General features: G+C 42.4%; 1 protein-coding gene across 4 annotated transcripts; it reads left to right on the plus strand.

The window, feature by feature from the left end:
* Positions 1–80: 80 nt before the first annotated feature.
* Positions 81–15,537, plus strand: POLDIP3 (DNA polymerase delta interacting protein 3). 4 transcript variants are annotated; one of them, XM_086751737.1, is made up of 10 exons: positions 81–189; positions 3,624–4,011; positions 6,421–6,498; positions 6,817–6,918; positions 8,304–8,399; positions 10,321–10,503; positions 11,396–11,473; positions 12,080–12,209; positions 13,084–13,150; positions 13,515–15,537. In XM_086751737.1, exons 1-10 carry the CDS (start codon positions 131–133, stop codon positions 13,687–13,689), a joined length of 1,356 nt encoding a protein of 451 aa, XP_086607863.1. In that variant the 5' UTR covers positions 81–130; the 3' UTR covers positions 13,690–15,537. The 4 variants fall into 4 exon arrangements, with proteins under 4 accessions (XP_086607863.1, XP_086607871.1, XP_086607882.1 ...); XM_086751745.1 differs by having other exon boundaries at positions 6,424–6,498; XM_086751756.1 differs by lacking the exon at positions 6,817–6,918.
* The last annotated feature ends 315 nt before the right edge of the window (positions 15,538–15,852 follow it).

The raw sequence follows: 15,852 nt of genomic DNA on the forward strand, positions 1-15,852 counted from the left end.
GGGATGCTCTTCTCGCCCCTCCCCGCGTCGCGCACTCGGGCGAGGCCGGAGGCGGGGCGAGGAGCGGAAGCGGTATGATGTCATCTCCGGGTCTCGCTCGCTGCGTCTTGTCGTTGAGCCCCGCGACAAGATGGCGGACCTCTCCCTGGACGAGCTCATACGGAAACGCGGTGTGACGGTGAAAGGCAGGTGAGCGGTCAGGAGGGCAGCGCCCCGGGCCCAGCGGCCTTCGGTAGCTCCTCTGTTTTCCCTTCTGGTCGTTCCGCTCCGGAGGCTGCGGGCTACAGCCTGCCTCAGCGCGGCCCGGCCCTGTTCGGCGCTCTCGCCTTCCCATTGGCTTAGGCGTTGGTCTGCGGGGTCGCGCCTTTGATGGCGATTGGTGGTGTTGGCCGTCGCTCGGGGCTGGGGCGGGTTGGGGCGGGGGTCTGCCTCCCCCGCCCCCCCCCCCCCACCCCGCTGTGCCTGGCGCTGCCTCCTGGGCTCTGGCCCCGGCGGGGCAGCCCTGCCCACCGCCTCTCTTCAGCCCCTCTCGTCTCTCCCGAGATCCCTGGCACAGCCCACCGCTTCCCGAGTGCCTCCGACCCCCCCTTTCCCCGCTACCTCTTGCTTCTCCACCCGGATTAGCCCAGTGCTGCTCCCCAAGCCGGGATAAGCGGGGTCTCGGCGCCCCCCACCCCCGAGCCCCCTCGGTATCCGGGCTGCCCTGTGTCTGCAGCGGGAGCCGCTGCTGGGCTGCAGCTCCTCGTCAGGCGGTGCCCTGGGGGTGCCGGGTCCCCCCCCGCAGCTCCCGGCAGCGGCGCGTTGAGGGGCGGCAGGGTGCATTGCGGGATGGCCGTGGGAGGTTGTAGTTGTGCCACGGGGAGCCGTAACTGTAGCAAAAGCTGATCGGGATCCGCACAGGCGAGGCTTCAGGCTGCAGTGGCTTCGTCAAAATTGCTTCTTGACGCTTGGAAACTGTAGTCTCTGTAGAGTAGTTAATGATGCTCTGACACATTGTTTGAAATGCTTGTGTGGATGTGGAGTGTGTTACAAATTAGCTACAAGATTAGACTCTTTCTTTGTATAGCAGGTGTCTCCAGTGTAGGCTGGGCCATGTACTCTTAGTTACAGCTGCTCACGGTTCTTACCTGGCTTCTCTGTTGGTAGCTTTTCATCTGCCCTTTTGACGTAGTCTCTTGGTGCTTCTGAAGATCTTGTCCACGGATTTCTGCCCATCTATGTTAGCCAAGTGTGCCTTTTTTTCCCCCCTCTTTTTGATTTAATGGTCATTGGGGAATCTTGGGCTTTAACTCTGTCTACACTTGTATGTCTACAGGAGTATTTTGAAAGTTAGCTGATGACATATACTAGCAAAACATTCAAACACATATTTAAATCCTAGTCTAGACAAGGCCTTGGCTTTGTGCTTTCATTCATGTTATCCTTCGTATTTGGAACAGTCTTATGCTGCTTAATATGCCAAGCACCTCCTTTCTCCTTTGTCAAATCCCTCCTTAACTCTCATTTCTTCCAGGAATTCTTCCTGCTTTTATTTGCTGAACAGTAATCCCTCTGCAGCACCGTAGGAATTTTTGTGCCTTGCATTTCTCTTGTTTGTCATGTTTAGCTTGCTTTATAAGATTTCGGAGGTAGCTAACTTGAGTTTATGAAGGCTGGATGAATTGAATAAACTTAAATCGTTATATCTATACTGTTCAGATGAAATATCAGAAAAATCTTCACCTATTTAATGTACTAATTCACAAAAATATTCAAGCCAGAACTTGGAGTTCTAGAAAGTGAATTAGATGTTTGAGATTCCCTTTTATTTTAGGTACTGTGGCACAAAATCCCTAAAGAATTAGTGCTGTTATAGGGTAAGCAATTTTCTATGGAAAAGAGTTGCTTATTAGGATAAATACAAGCCTTCTGAGACTGTAATCTTTGGTACAGAGTTTCTTAATGGATTTCATTAGTTCATGTCATTAACAGTTTTAACTAATTCTAGCTTAAGTGCTGATGCATATATTGCTGGTTTTACTTTGACTTCTTTTATGCTCATTAAAAAGAACCACTCATCAAGCCCTTCTGCAGCACTCTAACTGAATGCTTTCGACATAGCTAAATTAATGCTTTTTAAATTGCAAGGGAAGTCTTGTTCTGTGGCTGTTGCTTTATGGTTACTGTTAGTCTTCCATGTAATTCTGGATATATTTTAATAAATGGTCTTAATAATGCTCATATTTCTTCTAGCTAGTGTACTTAAGCTGTATGAGGATTCTTAGCTAGGTAACAAAATGGGACCCTAGTCCTAGCTCTCCAGTTGTCTGGACACAAGAATGAAAAAGGCAAAAGTGGAGGTTCAGTCTTTCACTTTTTTTTTTTTTTTAAACAGATCTTTCCACTGAAAGTACATGACACTAAATAATGTTAAGATTATAGGGTTACGTCAGGAAATATTGATATAAAGCTGTAGGAAGAATTCAAATTGCATCGTCATTTGAATTTGTGATGTTAGCCTTTTGACTATTACAATGTATTCTAGATATCTACTTTCAGACTCCATAATGCTGGACAATACATTTCAGAAAGCAAATGAACACTGTCGCTCTCTGCAGCTTGTTTTGAATTTTAAAAGGCCAACAGCAAGAATATTTTTTCAGTATCTTAATTTTAAAATTTCTCTTACCACTTTGTCATCTTTAAAAAAAAAAAAGAAGAAGAAGAAACCCAGTGGGGAAAAATGAAGCCTTAAAAAAATACTTAAAGGAGGAACTGTATTAAAAAAATAGACAAGCCATTTGCTTTTACGGCATATTTTGAAAAAGTGAATCAGACCTGTAACAAGAAGCTATTTTCAGCTTCCACTCCATAATTGTCTGCTTCTTGGTGATGTTTGTGTACAAGTAGAAACGCAGTCCTTCTGTGGGCTATCTTTCTGTGCTCAGTATTGTCATGATGATATGCTTAAAAAGTAAAGGCCATTGAGTGCAGCAGTTCTGTTAGTAGATTACAGAAGAGGCAGGGATGTTAAAAAGTAATTTGACTGATGAGTATTCTTGCTGGCAGTTAAGCAACTTTGAAACTGATGGCTTTGAACTGTGATTGGTACTGGTGCTTGTACATCCTAAAATCCAAGCTTCTACACTCCCACAAATTTGAACTTGCTGCCCAGAATTCTTGAAATCAGGTGTAGTTCCATGTTTCCTTTGTCGCAGGACGTATTACAAAAGATGCTCCAGCAGACCTGCTCAGTCCTAAAGCTAGAAAGTCTGTTTCTGTTGTCTTCAAAGGTTTCCCCAAAGTACCTAAGCTGTTGATGAATTTTGTTTAAATGTAGTATGTACTTAGCACAACTGAAATCAGACCCTTTACTTAAGTTTGGAAATGTGGGCTTAAGGATGGATTTTGGAAATCAGTTCCTTAGCTGTTTATGTGGAAAGTAAAATCCAGCGTGAAACAGCTTAGGAGCTCTACTGTTGTATTTGGATATCTAACCTGAGCGGATTTTTGTGCGGTAATAATGAGCTTTTGTTTGCAACAACACAAATACTTTTATTGATACTGTATCGCATCTTACAATGTCTGAAACACACTTTTTTTTTTTTTTTTTTTTTTCCTCCTCCTCCTCTCCCCCACCCCAGGCTCAACACAAGGCCAGTGTTTGGAGGTGTAAGATCTCGCATTGGTGTCCAGCAAAACCTTCTAAATAGACCATCACCAGCTGTCAGCTTCCAGCGGACGTTTGATGCCCGACAGAAGATAGGACTCACTGATGCCCGGCACAAACTAGGGGTTAAAGATGCCCGTGAAAAACTGGTTCAAAAAGACGCTCGGTTCAAAATCAAAGGGAAGGTGCAGGATGCTCGAGAGATGTTGAATTCCCGTAAGCAGCAAAGTGTCGCTGCTGAAAAGGTGACCAAAGTGGTGGATGCCAGAGAGAAGATCAGCTTAAAAAGGAGTGGTCCAGCTGCTGTCAGCCCAACTATGGGGACAGTAAATCCAGCTGTGAAAATCACCAAAACTATCCAAGTAGGTCAAGCAAGCTGCCTCTGAGCCCCTCGGTTATTCTACAGCCGTCTAGTAGAAATGACAGTAGATTAATCTGTTCACGTGTCTACAATAGAAGTGATGGTGATACAGTTCAGTTCAGCCTGTAGGGCAGGATTCAGATCCTTTTGGGTGTCCTTGCAGCTGCCTGGGGCTTTTTGTAGAATCCTAGCTTTCATTTGAATTTTGGGCCCAATAAAGACTAAAGCAGTGCTGCTGTCAGCATTAAAGTAGTTGTTTTGAATGGTTAAGTAGTTTATCTCCCACCTAAATACAAATAAAATGTATGCATTTTTTGTTGTTCTTATACCACCCCTCCTTGCAAGTCTGATGTGGTGGATTGTCCTGTATAGATAACTGGTTTATCCTAGGGGTGGGACAGCAGTTTAGAATACACAGCTATGTTTATATCTAAGAAGATCTAAAATTCAATGAGCCCTTCTACAGTTTCTCTATTTCTGCTTGTCTGGCTTTCAGGAAAGCCGTGGCTTCTAGGGAGTTGCCTGATTACAGGATACATTCCTGCTGAGGCTCAAGATTTATTTCGATTGCGGTATAATCAGTTGATCGCCCTAACCTGCTGATTTCCTTTGACAGTTTTCTAATTTTGCTTTGCTGTGTGCACAGTAACTTGATTCTTAGCAAAAGTATCTGAGTAACAACTACTGTTGAACTATGTGTGTGTTGAGTAGAGTAACAGGAGAAGTTTCCAGACTGTCAGGATTGTTGTTTGAGGAGTGGTTTTGTTCTTACCTCTACAAGCATGTAACTGCAGTTCTTAGCCTGCCTCTTTCATTTTTCTGCTTCCAAAGATCAACAGTGTGCTTACGCATACCCAGAAAATCTCCTATTCTTATGGGTTTGAAAGCCTAGATGAGTCTGCTTTCTGTTCAGCTGTGGGTTTTGCTCTGTAAATTAGCCTAGGACATTTCCCATTACTCTGCAGGTTTACTGCCAGGCTGACCTAAGAAAGAGAAAGGACTCTTGTGGCAGTAAGAAAGGCTAATCGCAGAGCAACAGAGCAGTCTGTTCAGTAGTCTTTAATTAGTAGGGTAATTAATACTCATGGTGTCCTTCTAAGCCAAATCACCCCCATCAGCCATTAGGAGTTGAACACTTTCTACAAAGTTTCTAGGAGTTAAAATAGTTTCCAGAGACTTGGTACAGCAGCAGTTTGCTCTGACCTGATTATTATTTCTTTTTTTTTTTTTTAATAACTTGGTTTGACCTACAGTACTTTCTGTTTGTTAGACAACATATTACAAGAAAAAATATTGTCAGATATAATAGTGATTAAGACTGTAGACAAAACTGTGCACATGAGCAACTTTTTAATTTTTTTTTTTAAGATTTACACCAAAATTGCAAATTGCCTATGGTATTCCTGTCTTCCCAAATGTGGGAGCAAAATCAAACTAAAGTGTTTTGATCTGGGATGCAGCACACAGCCCTAGTGTTCTTTACTGTGGTCTTGTTTCTCATAAAGGAAGGAAAAAGTCTTTGAAACCCAAAAAATTTCCATGACTCCACTGGTGTTTCTGTAGGACAGTTGCCCTTGTTTTTTAATTGATTAGCAAATTGAAACATGAGGGTGCTGTGGTGTAAGTTACAGTCTAGAGAAGATGCAGATCTGAAGATTTTACTGCCTGTATGGAATATTTCTGTAAGAAGACCCATTCTTTTTTGTAATGGAGACCTTCCAGCTTTCTCAAAAACCAAAAGGGCATTTTTGAGAGAGCTGCTGCTTTATTTCGGTTGTTGATTAGTACAGCTACATTCCTACATTCCCTGACTAGACGACTACTGTTGCGGTTTCCCTGTTTCACAGGATAACAGGCTGCAGAAGGGTTAGCTACACTACCCCATGCATCATTTTGTTCCGCTACAACTTATTCCAGTGCTAGTGTGAAGGGACAGTATATACTTCTTCTTTGAAATGGAATGGAACTAAATTGTATTGTGTCCCAACGTACTGAGTTTGATGAAAAATGGTATCTTTGGTTCCCTGTAGCATGGAAGAAGAGAAGTTTACTTACTGATTTAACCCATTCATATTTTGTATTGATAGAAATGTAGATCTAATCAGTGCTGGCCGAGCTGGAGTTAAGTCCCCTTCCCATCAGTCTTGGACTAAAACTCAAGTAAATTGAATCAGTTTCTCTGCATGGCCTTAGGTTTTAATTTCTTTGACTAAGGGAAGCTATCTTGTATTGAACATATTACAGGAAACACAGATGTTATCTAATAGCATATTGTGGTGGTATTTTTCAAAAGCAGGAGAGTGAGTTTTATTTAAGTGTTCTTAGGGTATCCACTAACAGCTCTGATCTGAAGTGGGGATCTGGTGGACTGTAGTGTTTAATGCATTCATTCTTTCTCTCTTAACTGTAGCAGAAAGCTCCAGTTCCTGGACACTCTCATCCAGCAGGAATGAGGATCAATGTGGTGAACAGCCATACACACAAACAGGTGTGTGCCTGCTCTGTGCTCTTTGTTTGTTACCTTTGGGAGGAAAGAAGGTGTCCATAAACATTGGCAGGTGCAAAGAAAACTTTAAGTAGGAAAGAAAAATGTTTGGAAGTCCTCTAACAGCTTTGCTCTCTCTTCTTGTATGGTTAAGATACTTTTAAGGTAATTGAGGTTTTCATTTAGTCTAATTGATCTGATTCCTTATGTGTTATATGAACGTAAAGTAGGTATTCCCAATTTTTACGTGTATGTGCTAACTTTTTTTTTTTCCTAGAGATTGTGACCTTTAGCTCTGATGTCTTTCTGTAAATTTCTCAGGGACACCACATGAGATCAAGTTTTTGTTGCTTTGATTCATCATCCTACCAGCTTCTTCAGAGAATGGATATGATTGTACATGGTCAAATATTCTACAGTGAGGTAGAAGAGGGTATAACCTTCCTGTGAAATCCCAGCTGTGGGTTCCTGCTGGAAATCTGATAGTGAATAATATTAACTGGTATTCTGATGTACTATTAAAGTTGCCATATCCCTTATCAATCAGACTTGAGGAAAACTCTAGAATTTGTGCTGTCTCTTCTGGGATCAATTTTAAAGGCCTTTGTCACAATCCCCAGCCATTCAGCCCCGTTACCACCTTACTGTGCTTTCAGAGAGGAATTACATGGGTTTATTACTTAATTCATTTTTTGTCTGTATACATAACGTATTATATGAAATATTGGAAAACTGTCCAGTTTTGTTTCGATTTTTTTTTGCCTTGATTATGGTAACTTTAGCTATTTGTGTATGTTACCTCTACATTGACTTGCCACCCTCACCTGTCACAGACGCTCTCACTTAAGGAAGTATCATCGTTATTCTGACCTCATCACTAGAAGCTTTGCATCCATTTCACTTTGTCTCAAACTCAGGTTCATTGTCCTGTTGGCTAGCATTTTTCCCCAGTTCTTTTCTGCACAATTCTCCTTTGTTCTACTATCCCTTTTGGTTTTTTTCCTTCATAGCATTTCTGTGATTGGAACAACTTTCCTGTTTGTGAACCAGAATCTTGCTGACTAGGACAACCCACTTATTTTGCAAGCTCTCATTGCTAATCTCTCCATTTTTCTTCGCCTTTCTATTAATGTTTTGAGTTGTGACTTCTTATGTTATGGGCAGTGACATATGTGTATAGACTTTTTCTTAACATTATTTAGAGTATCTGAAAAAATAATTGTGTAGGAGTTAGCCAAAGTGTTTTAAGGCAGGGCTGTGAATGTTAAGTTGAACTGGGAAATTAATTATTCATTCAGTAAACCTTCTAGTGCAGTGTTTTCTAGTGCCAGACGGATATGTGCTGTGCTGAGGAAAGCAGGCTATTCAAAAGGAACATTTGATTCAGATATATTTGGCAGGCATCTGGTTAATTAAAAAAAAAAATCATATGCACAGGCTTCAACTTCAAAAGTAGCAGGGTGCTAAAAAGTAAGACACTGAGGCTTTATTCCATTAATGTGGTTTCAGCAGTCCTGAAGGGGTCTGGATTCCTCTAGAGAGAAATCTGTATGTGGTTTCAGTACACCTAGGGAAACAGCTCTACTGTGGCATTTCTGGAAAAGAAGTTTGGTAGTTTTTACACTGATGTTTTGAAGTGGATTTGCATACCTTCAGCTCTGTGTCCCCAAGCTGCAAGGAGAGGAGTAAAGTCCCATGTAGTTATGTTCATTACCTGAAGGCTGAAGGCAGGGGAAAACTACTTATTTTGGAAATTATGTCTAGATTAAATCTACCTCGTCGTAAACTATTACCTTGCTTTTCTTCAGGGTCTATATGACATGGAAGATGATGATGAAAGTGTCTCTCCCCTTACTAGCAAACAGATGAAAATCACCACCGCAAACAGTTTCCTGCACAACGCGGTAAGGGGTTATCTGAACAGTCCCCACCACGCCATGCTCAATTTGGGTGGACAGACAGGCTGCAGCTTTACAGGGCTTATGTTCTTTTAAAGTATGTAAACGATGCTTTCTCCTGAAATGTTTGCTCTTCACCCCACCCTTCCCTTTGTGCCAGTGCTTCTAGTGTTATTTTTGGGATAGAGTCCTTTTAGGCTAACTGTGGTTTTACAGGCCTTTTGCCGCCAGGATGTGTGCTTTCTCCCTTGCTGGCAGGTTGCTGCTTGTTAGCTCTTGACTTTCTTCTTGGTGGGGAAGTGCTTTGAACCTATCTTGTTACCATATGAGCAGGCAAGCAAGGGAAGCTTTCTGCTGCTTCTAGAGATGGGACATTAAAGCAGGTAATCTCTTGCCATGCAAAATCTTAGTTGGCAGCTTGTTGGGGAGTTACTGATGCTCTGGAGAAGATGGAATTTCAACACAGACAAATGCGAAGTCCTGCTTTTGGGATGGGCTAACCCTCTGCAACTTAAGCTGAGAACTGACTGGCTAGAAAGTTCCTTCATAGGAAAGAGCCTGGGGGAGCTGCTGCTGGGTGATACACTAAGAATAAGTTAGCAATGCATCCTTGCAGCAATGAAGGCCAACTGTAGATTGTATATTGGTAAGATCATAACCGGCAAATCAAGGAAGATAATTATTCCCATCTGTTGGGCATTTTGAGAACGTACCTGGAGTACTGTGCTCATTTTGGGACTCTGCGATACAAGACAGATGCTGAGAGACTGGAGCTAGTACAACAGGGTGGTCAGAGGGCTGCACTGCATGGTATGTGAGGGGAAGGTTAAAGAGCAGCATCACTTAAGGCCATGAAGAGAAGGCTGTAGTGAGATCTGTCTGCTCTAATATGTGGTCATAGAAAAGGCAAAAGCCAGGTCCTTTTCAGGAGTGAACCGGGAGAAGATGAACCAACAAATGTGCTGCAGCAAAAGATATTCTAGTTAGATACGGGGGAGTGAGTTGTGCAATTCTCAGAGTATGGGTCAGGCTCTGGCACAGGGACACAGAGAGGCTGTGAAATTGCCGTTCTCAGATATTCAGAGTTTAACTGGATAAGGCCTAAGGCCCTGAGCCAACCTGATGTGTCTTTGAAATTAGCCCTGTTTCAGACATGGGGATTGAACATAGGTTTGCCCTAAATTATTCTGTGGTTCTGAGAAAGCAAATTTCTGTGGTTTTACCATCACGCAGGCAGTCTAGTGCAATAATTATCCCCTGTTCTTTTTTTTGTTGTTCGGTTTTGTTTTTTTTTTTTCATGAGAGTATTCAGAATAGAGCTCCTGGCCATTTGTAATCCTTAAAAACAGCCTTACTGTTTTTTTTTCTGTTTTTTTGTTTGTTCGGTTTGGTTTGGGGTTTTGTTTTGTTTTACAGGAGTTACGTTATTTCCAGTGTTCACAGCAGTTACCAAGCACAATTTTTAGTTTGGCTTTAAAGTCAGGTAGTTGCGACTAGAAAGGTTACACTTCATGTCTTTGTGTGCCTTAGCTTGGTGTTTCTGAAAAAGTGCTGCTGTTTGTACTAGGGCAGCTCAATCCTGTTGTTAATGAGCAATCTTTGTGAACACTTCATAAAGTACTTGAAAATCTTTGGATAAAATATTTCAAATTCGAATTGCACTGCTAAAGTTCATTTAAGAAGAACATGAATCTAAAAAGTGTTCATTAGTGAGGGAAGTGCTCTTCTGGGATAAACATATGCACAGAAACTTTAGTTGATTTTTGCCTCAGAGCTGAAAGTCTCTAGCACTGTAGTGGTTTTGATACCGGGAAGGACACGCAGTTCTTAGTGCATGCTAGTAATGCTCTCCTGTTGGTGCTTGAAAAAGAGGGATGGCTTCGGTAGCCTGCAGCTCTCAGAGGTATTTTATTCTTTCTTCCTGTAGACTGGGCTGAGCGGCAATAAATTCTCTCTGTCCAAGACTGTTCCCCTGACTAAAGTGGTCCAGAATGATACGTACACAGCTCCACCTGCACCTCCCTCTCCTATGCGGACAAAGGCCTTGACAAACGTGTCCCGGACCTTAGTGACAAAGGAGGAGCCTCCAAAAGAACCGGCACCTGTTGAGGTGAGCTCAGGGAAGTGAGAGATGCTCTTCATAGCAGTCTCTGAAACATCTGAAACTTGCTGTTTATCGGTCATGCAAACAGCTCATTTCTGCCTGCCTCCCACCATTATTTCTGAGACTCCATCAAGCTTATTCTGATAACTGCAACCCATGTCCCAAGGATTTGAAACCTGTCTAAACATCATTTTTTTTGTGTGTGTTTATTGAGAGACTGAGAATTCTCAGGTAGTGCATCTTGGTTCTCTCAACTTTTCTCTTCAGCATGGGAGCACATGGTCCTGGAGGAATCCATGACACGGGGAGGTGGCAGTTGTTGTTTGGACCCTCCTTGGTGGCTTCTAGGTCCATAGGAATAGTGTTTTAACACTACTAGTAATGTTGTCTTCTGCCTGCTCCTGTTAGCAAGGAGAAAAACAGGATTCTTCCAAATACAATTTCTTGCTATCCACTTGAGATCTCTTGGGCAGTTTGTAGACAAACTACCTGATATTGAGTACAGGTAACCTACCAGGTGTTCCCAGATATGTTGAGCTCAGCAGGCTCTTGAGAGGCTGGAGCCATGTTTTGGGGCAGACACATGTGCTTAAAAGTGTGGGCATGACCAGGGAGTACTGTGTATGTGTGTGGATTAAGTTAGTGTTATACTTGGGAATGAAAGAGAAAAGTTACTTCAGAGAGAAATTAGTGTGGAAAAGGGGCTCCTTTTCAACATCAGATGAGCTGGGCTTTTGTAAGCATTGGTACTTCCTGTTACTAGCTGTAGCTCTCTCCTTTCCGTACGTGTGTACAGACTTTCCCAGACATCCTTTTAGTGACTTTTTTAATGCTTTCCCTGGTATGCTGTCTTTCTTGCTGCATTTCTGACCTTTATGTGATGCATTTGTGTTGGCAGCTGGTGTTCAGCCCTTTGGAAGGCACAAAGATGACCGTAAACAATCTGCATCCTCGAGTAACAGAGGAAGACATTGTTGTGAGTGTTGCTTACTGCTGAACTGGGGATGAGTGAAGCTTCCTTCCCTTATCCTACCTCTTTTGATAAATCACTTGATCTATGGTGCATGCAATAAAGAGGTATATGATGTGGGTTTACTTTCCTTGGAAAAACTTTGAGAGTTCCTGATTTTTTTTTTTTCTTCACTTCTTTAAAAAAGTGTGTCCTTAAGATTGGACAAAATCCCATTTCTAGGGTGAAGTGAGGTACCCAACATCATTTAGAGTTCGTGCCAAATGATGCTTGGTGTTCTCCTCGAATTTATGCCCCCTTCCAAATTATCTAGGCACTTCCATTCTCAACATGCTGAGAAAGAGCTTGGTCTTCATGTGTGACAAACAAGATAGAATACTGGCTTTGAACTTTTCTGCTTGCGTTGGTAGCAGTATGGAGCTTTGTGCAACCTTCACTACTAATGCCAAGTACTAATACCATAGCAAACACAGTATGTGACTGGATTCTGCCATGTATTTACTAAGTGGGATGGGTGGTGGAACTGGGAAACAAAGCCTTTCTCAGTCAGTGTTTTTGGTTGAAATGGTACCTTTGATGTGACTGTGGTCATAACTAACTCTCTGCCCTCAGGAGTTATTCTGTGTGTGTGGCGCTCTGAAGCGAGCCCGGCTGGTGCACCCAGGAGTGGCTGAGGTAGTATTTGTGAAGAAAGAAGATGCTATCACAGCATATAAGAAATACAACAACAGGTGCTTAGATGGTAAGTTTGAGGCCAGAGTTGCATTTAGGATAGATAAATCAACAAAAACTTTTCTACCTCAGGAGAGGGTTCAAAAGCATCTCAGGTGCTCGTGTGCTACCAAGAGAGAGGAAATCCTAGGAAATCACTTCAAGAGCTAGACAATGTAATCTGCTTCTATGTAACTAGCTGAATATATGCATAGTTTATTTAAGTGAAATAAAAATTAAAAAAAAAAAAACCAGAAACAAACATTTTCCTAGAAAGAAACTGTTCAAAGCTCCTGATGAATTCTGCTGGTCTGACTTCCAGATTAAATTTCTTTTGTTTCCAGTCCAGTGCGGAGAGCTAGATAGTCCTCAGGAAGGCTTTACCTGCGTACAGGATAGCTGTTTGCAAAGTACAAGTAAAACTAACGTTTGCAAAACTCTCAAGGCGTAGTCAGACATTTTGAAGCAGACCTGTAAAACAATTGGTATCAGCTTCTCCGTAAACTATGGACAATGCAATTGTTAATCTGGATCCACTTGCAATGTTGTTATAGGCTGAAATTAGCTGCTAATTTTTAGCTGGAAATAGATGCTTTTTCTTTCTCTAGATATGTGATGTTACAAGTGTCAGATGAGCAGACAGCTGAGAATGGGCAATTCTCTTGTGTCTCTACTAAGGGTCTTGCACCTAAATGTAATTTCTTAATTAGTGTGAATCTTCATATTGTGCTGAATGTTTCAGTGGCTCTCCTGCTACTGGGATTTTGCAACAAAATATGTATCGGCTGTCCCTTCTGATGCTTCCTCAGCATATGGAACTCTATTGCTTGCATTGAGGTGTGGTATTTCTGGGGTGTTGCCTTGCCACAGTTCTTATACAAGGACTTTTTATTGTGTTTGCTTAGGTCAACCAATGAAATGCAACCTTCATATGAATGGGAATGTCATCACCTCAGACCAGCCTATATTGCTGTAAGTGTCCTTTGAACCAAAGAACCAAACACATTTGCAACCAAAGCCCTCAGGTTCTGTTTTGAGGAGAACCTGAGGGGAAGAAAACTGTTGGTAAATTATTGTCCCATGAATATTCTCCTTCTCTTCCTCTCTGTGGCACTCTATGTTGAGCTGAGTGCAATATAGCTTGACTCCATAGTGTTCCCAGCCCTGAGGCTCAAAACAAGTCTGAGATGAGGAAGTTTTCTTGTGAGGAAAGCATATTTAAAACCTCTGTCTCTAATACTGGAAAGGGCAACACCGAGAATGATAAATGCAGACGTAGTGTTAAATTTTATTTCATAATGGGCGGTTAAATACTGGTTTTTTTTAAATCCTGCAGCCGATTGAGTGATACACCTTCAGTGAAGAAGGAAGGGGAACCACGCCGGTCAAGTGCAAGCGCCTCCTCAAATCCCCCAGCTGAGGTGGACCCTGACACTATCTTGAAGGCACTCTTCAAATCCTCAGGGGTCTCTGCCTCTGTGCAGCCCACAGAATTCAAAATTAAACTCTGAGAAGAGGGAGCAAGCAGTGGACTGGAAAACTCATTTAAGTTGGGGAATGAGAAAAGTGCAGGAGTGCAGATGTTATTTGCATTTGCCTGCCTTAAATTTTTTTGTTTTCTATGATCGCTACCTTACTGTACAATAGTGTTTCCTTTTGTGTGTGTACTTTCTGTTTTCATAGTTGGAGTTCTCTTCCATGATTTTTTTTTTCCAAAAGAATAACCTCCCCCTTCTGCCAGTAATGTATTACCAAGCATATACCATGTAACTCCCTCCTTTACTCCAGAGCCCCTAGGTGGCCATTAAAAGTGCACATCGACTTTGAGGGAAGGAGTGGTGATCTCCTTCTCTTTTCTCCTGACTGACCTTTAACTCAAAGATGCATCCCCTTGATTATCAACAGGCAAGAACACCACATTGGTTCTGAAATTGCTGCACTGGGTACAAAGTTAGGTGTGGCTCCGTATGGGAAGCACCATCTTGCCTCTTTGACTTGTATGCATTCGGTAGCATGCTACTTTATTCTGGCTGTTGGACGTCTTTCTGCTCAGCAGCTGTGACATTGAGAAGTGTGACATGCTGAGCTTCCCGCTGTGTATATCAGCCAACAGAAACATCAGGCAGAAAGGATATATGTACAAGTCCCCCACCCATTGTGCTATGGGAGGGATGCTTCAGCTCTGGGAATGCAGAGAGGTGGAGGGGGCGGGGGGAATCACTCTGGCGCTTGTACGATGGATATATTAGTCCTGTAGGGTCAGGCTCAGTTGCTCTCTTCTTTCTGTACTGAAAAATAAGAACCAGGCTTGTGTTTGGAGCTAGAGGAAATCCAGGTGTTTCACTCCCATTAGACTATATTGCATCCTCCTACTGATACAGGGACATGTGGTTTTTTTTGTTTGTTTGTTTTTTTTCTTACCTTCTAACTTACCCAGTCTCCTATAAAAAGGAAGGAGCTGGGCCCTTTTTCAGACAGTAATAACATAGGAAGCAGTCTTTCTAGCACCTGAGAACTCACTTCTTTGAGAGATGTCACTTGGGCAATGTTTGGCAGCTACGCAGGCGTGCTGCTTGCATGCATGGATTTGGAGGATGATTGCTGCACTTCATGGCTTCAGGGAGAGAGTGTGGAGAGAAGAGCAGCTAGCGGTCTGTAAGGAACGTATAGAGAGGAGTGTTAAGCAAGTCTGATGCAGAGCAGCACAGTTGTTGGGCCAGTGGGCATCTGTGAGGAGCCACAGGCCACTACGTGGCACTTCCTATACTTCCTTTGTTAGCACAGCATATTGCCATGGATATTTGAAGTCCCGGTAGCTCCATTCGTTTGTATTTGTTGAAATTGTATTGTAAGAGAGGAAGGCTAAGAGCCACTTCCTGAATGTGGTCAGGGTTTGAACTTGATCCTTCTAGCTAGGAGGCTAACCTAATCCATTCTGTTCAGCTCTGCTGAACTTTAATGAACTCTGTAACGGTTGTAGGTCCAGATTCCATTTCTTGGTCAGCCGTATGTTTCTTTTGCTTTCCTGTTCTGTATTAACTCTTAGCTCTATCTAACTTGTGCAAACCATTCTTCTATCTCACAGCATCCCTTTTAGCCATGGAAATAACTGAGGACTTGGCAGGACTTGTTTTTCAGAGTACTCTCTGGTTTGCAAACCAGTGACACCATTATTGGTAGGGTGCTTTGTGTGAACAGCAAAGGAGGAGACCTAAGAGAGCTATTGTTGTCCTTTTTTTAGATTGCCCACCAAGCACCTGTGTTTTATTAAAAAAAAAAATGGGGGGAGGGGGAGGAAACATTAGGGGGTGGAGAAGAAAATGTATTATCTGTTTCTGAATAAACATTTGTTATACGGAGATTGGATTCTAAGCCTTTTTAGATGCTGTGAAGCAACTAAAGATAGGTGGAGTTGTTCCAACACTGAATCGAGTGTGTTTTTGGAAGTCTAGAAACTTCAAAACTTATAATCCTATGAAGAGCAAGAGGAGTATATGGATGAGAGAATTGATACTCATAAGCCTTTTAATCTGGATCATCAAAATTAGTAGCTGATTCTTGCTATTAAGTGGGAGCAATTTGTGTTCCCACCTGGTTCCCATTCTGTTGTCACAGGAAAGAAAGAATTACCTTTGTTACTGACAGCCTGGTAATTTAAAAAGTAATTTATAAAA

The sequence above is a fragment of the Chlamydotis macqueenii genome, chromosome 1 (genome assembly GCF_036417535.1).
Source record: "Chlamydotis macqueenii isolate bChlMac1 chromosome 1, bChlMac1.mat, whole genome shotgun sequence".
NCBI lineage: Eukaryota > Metazoa > Chordata > Aves > Otidiformes > Otididae > Chlamydotis > Chlamydotis macqueenii.